This window comes from Arachis ipaensis, chromosome B05, assembly GCF_000816755.2.
Source record: "Arachis ipaensis cultivar K30076 chromosome B05, Araip1.1, whole genome shotgun sequence".
In the NCBI taxonomy this organism is placed as follows: Eukaryota; Viridiplantae; Streptophyta; class Magnoliopsida; order Fabales; family Fabaceae; genus Arachis; species Arachis ipaensis.
In genome coordinates, this window is record NC_029789.2 from 27254230 (window position 1) to 27257597 (window position 3368).

General features: G+C 31.0%; 1 protein-coding gene across 1 annotated transcript; it reads right to left on the reverse strand.

Annotated features, from left to right (window-relative positions):
* On the reverse strand, positions 203–2953 carry LOC107643501 (transcription initiation factor IIA subunit 2; the record flags this gene model as incomplete). The annotated part of the gene is given in 4 exon segments (XM_016347170.2): positions 203–610; positions 2358–2408; positions 2567–2708; positions 2863–2953. Coding segments are annotated over 3 exon segments (321 nt in total). The 3' UTR covers positions 203–469.

A 3368-nucleotide genomic window follows, 5' to 3' on the forward strand; every position in this document is an offset into this window, starting at 1 on the left:
TTTCGCATTGACATATATTTTTAACGGTTTAATATAGATGATGTAGATTATAAAACAATTCATTCTAACGAAACAGATATACCATTGATCCTTCTTATCCCAGGATACTTCTTGATAGTGGATTGAATTTCCAGGTAACTCTCTAATACGTAAAAAAATTCTTAAAGTATCAGGGTCAAAAATCACAAATTTGAAACAAGCATCCATAAACTATAATATCATTGGAGATGATAAATTCGTTTATAAAGTACAGTGAAGAGTATTCTCATCCAATTAAAACATGTAGCATTCTGAATGTAACATTAACAAAACAAAAGTGTGTAGATTAATGCCTTTAAAATCCATATTGTTACGAGGTTGCTGTTCATTCGAGAATTAAGATCATCTGACTACTGTCTTTGCCATCATTCCCATGATACAAGCAAATGACAACAACTCCTTCATCACAGTCCATGGAAATTCAGCAAGTTTATTGTGTGAGTAACTTTGAATCACATGCCACAATTTTAACTCTTCCAACATTCTCTTGACAGTCATCAGTCTTAATCACTGCATCTTGTAACATGAAGGTCCAAACGTTGTCACAAAATCTGTATGTGTGGAGATGTCCCTGTGAAATTGGACAGACAAAAAGAAAAGGGAAACAAACAACTCAGATTTTTCTTACAAAGCAAAAGAGGAAAGCAAGGGAAGAGTTATTATACCATTCTCACAAAGAAAATAAGTACGTACAAATCTATAAAAAAGGAATATGATGATTGACTACCCCAAGGTTGCTTTGAGAATAGCTACTCAAATCTTCTTTTTTTTTTTTTAAATTGGATAGAAAATGAAGAACTTTATTAAGAGAGAAAGAATTTGCAAATGAAAATGGTTACCATGTAACAAAGCATGCCAATCCTTTTGCATGTTAGTTAATGAAACACCTTTGAGCAAACTATATGTTGAATACTAAAAGGAAGCGAAAAAAGTATTCCTCCCAAATAAAATCAACAAACGGAAGGAATTGTTGAAAAATCTAGAGTTCCTGTGTTGAACCGGATTATTAACATGAAAGATCAACCCACAATCAAATTAAAATCAAAATTTAAAGAAACATCAAACCTTGCCTTTTCAACATGCATTCAGCAACAGGCTCTAATAAAGTTAAAACACTGCATCGATTGATAAACTTTCAATCACATGCTTTCATTATGTCACCTTATATTCCATTAAAGTAGAAGAGTGATTGGAGAGCACTCTTCAAGCAAAAAGTTTAATTTTTTATATACAGAAAATAACAAATCTCCAGACAACCAATGTTGAAAACATAGATCAACTATGAGTAGAAAAATTATGCAAATTTGATAGCTTTAGACAGTTTTCTCAACAAAAAGCCACTAAGAAAAACAACAAAGGGCAACTAAGAGCGACAAAGAAAGCTCTTCTTTCAGACTGCATATCAAAATATAATGTCTGCAAGCTTGGACTACATTTAATTTTAAAACAAAATGAAAATGCAACAGAAAAATGTCAATAACTGTACTTCTACCTTATCCAGATTATCAAGGACTCAACAATCAATATATATGCAAATTATCAATGACTCAAGATCTCTGTAATATAGATTCAATTTAAATCTAAATGTTTTCCCTCTCTTTATGCTAAACTACCAATATTCATATATCTTCATACGTCAGAGGCATTCCTTGAGTATCGGGGCTAGGTAACAAGTTTTGTCAAAGGGAATAAAAATCTTCATAACCTGAACTATCAATTAGCACTAACTTACAACTAGACCTCTTTGACCCGTTTGAGGAAAGACAATAAAATTAACACTTTTAATTATGAAAGCACTTATCATAGAGTATATTAAGTTTCAAACATTTATTGGTTGCTAATTATACTTGAAGATTTCAAACATCAGAAGTAGTTAAGGGGTACAAATGGCAACATGACGAATGGTACAAAAATGGTTTATAAAAAAACTTTATAAATCATTTTTGTCAAATGGTGTTCCTTTCATTTGCATTTCACTCATGATTCTATCACTCCATGTTTTCCATAAGCCGCATTATTCTCAAAAAAACCTTTGAAGTTGCTTCTCTGAGCTAAATAGTGTTATTCTTCAAACATTTGCTATTTACTATTAAAATCCAGCAATCAACAATCATTACTAGTTATAAAACTCATCAGGTTACCTAGCTTAACTAGCAGTACTCTCTGGTTACCTTATCGTGTTAACTACTATTAAACAGTTCTTGACAAGTCTACACCAACAATAACAATAGAAACAAGCAAGTCCATGTCAAATCTAATTTAACCTAAAAAACAATACTTCATGTACATCAAATCTAAAGAGCATATTTTTTTGGTACCTTAATGGAGACCTTGCTCTTAACTTGCGTTTCCAATGCTTCAGCCATGGACTACAAAATCCACACGCCATTAAAATAAACAAAACACTAAACACATAATATCATGAAGTTTTCAAAATTGAGGCCAAAAAAAAAAAAAGCAGACTCAGAAAGATATTAAGAAAGAACCAAATCAAAGAGTATATATATATATATATAACAAATTTTACCTTATCAAACTGAACAAGAACCTGAATAGCCAGCTCTGGGCTAAGGGTTCCGTTTTGAACCATCTCGTCCAAAGTCTCCGTCAGGCACATTCCGATCGTTGATCTACGGTACAACTCGAACGTCGCCATTATCGGACGATAACTGCAAAAATTCATGTTAAAAAAAAGGTGCATGTTAAAGAAGAAAACAGAGGATATAACAGAAAAAAATATATCTAAAAGAAAAAAGGAGAAAAAGGAGAGAGAAAAGATTGAAGTGATGGAAGGAAAGAAGAAAGATGCAGGAGTTGGAATACGTGGTGAGAAATCGGGAAATGAATTTGGAAGAGTTGAGTGAAGCTTATTGTCGTTATTGTTTGTTGAGCTCTGCTTCAATTCTTCTTCCTTCTGTTAATCGGTTTTTCTTCGATTTGATTTGGGGCTTTTATATACCCTAGGATTCGGAGCTGGAGGTATATATATGGGAAAGCATGAGGTCAATGTGCAATGACGGTTTTACCCTCAATCTTTTCATCAGTTAATACCAAATCAATTAATTTCAAAACAAAGGGGCAGCAGTGTACCAAACCATATTAACAGCTTTTTTACAAATTTTTAATGGTATATAATTAAATTAAATTCTAAGTAAGAAATTAAGAATTGAGTTTCAGTTATAATTAATTTAAATTCTAACATTTAAAATAAATTAATAAAATTATATAATTGAATTGAAATTCAATATTTAAAATATTTATCAAATGAGTTAAAATTTTATAATAAATAACTTTATTTTTTATTAATATAATATTATATTTAAATAATA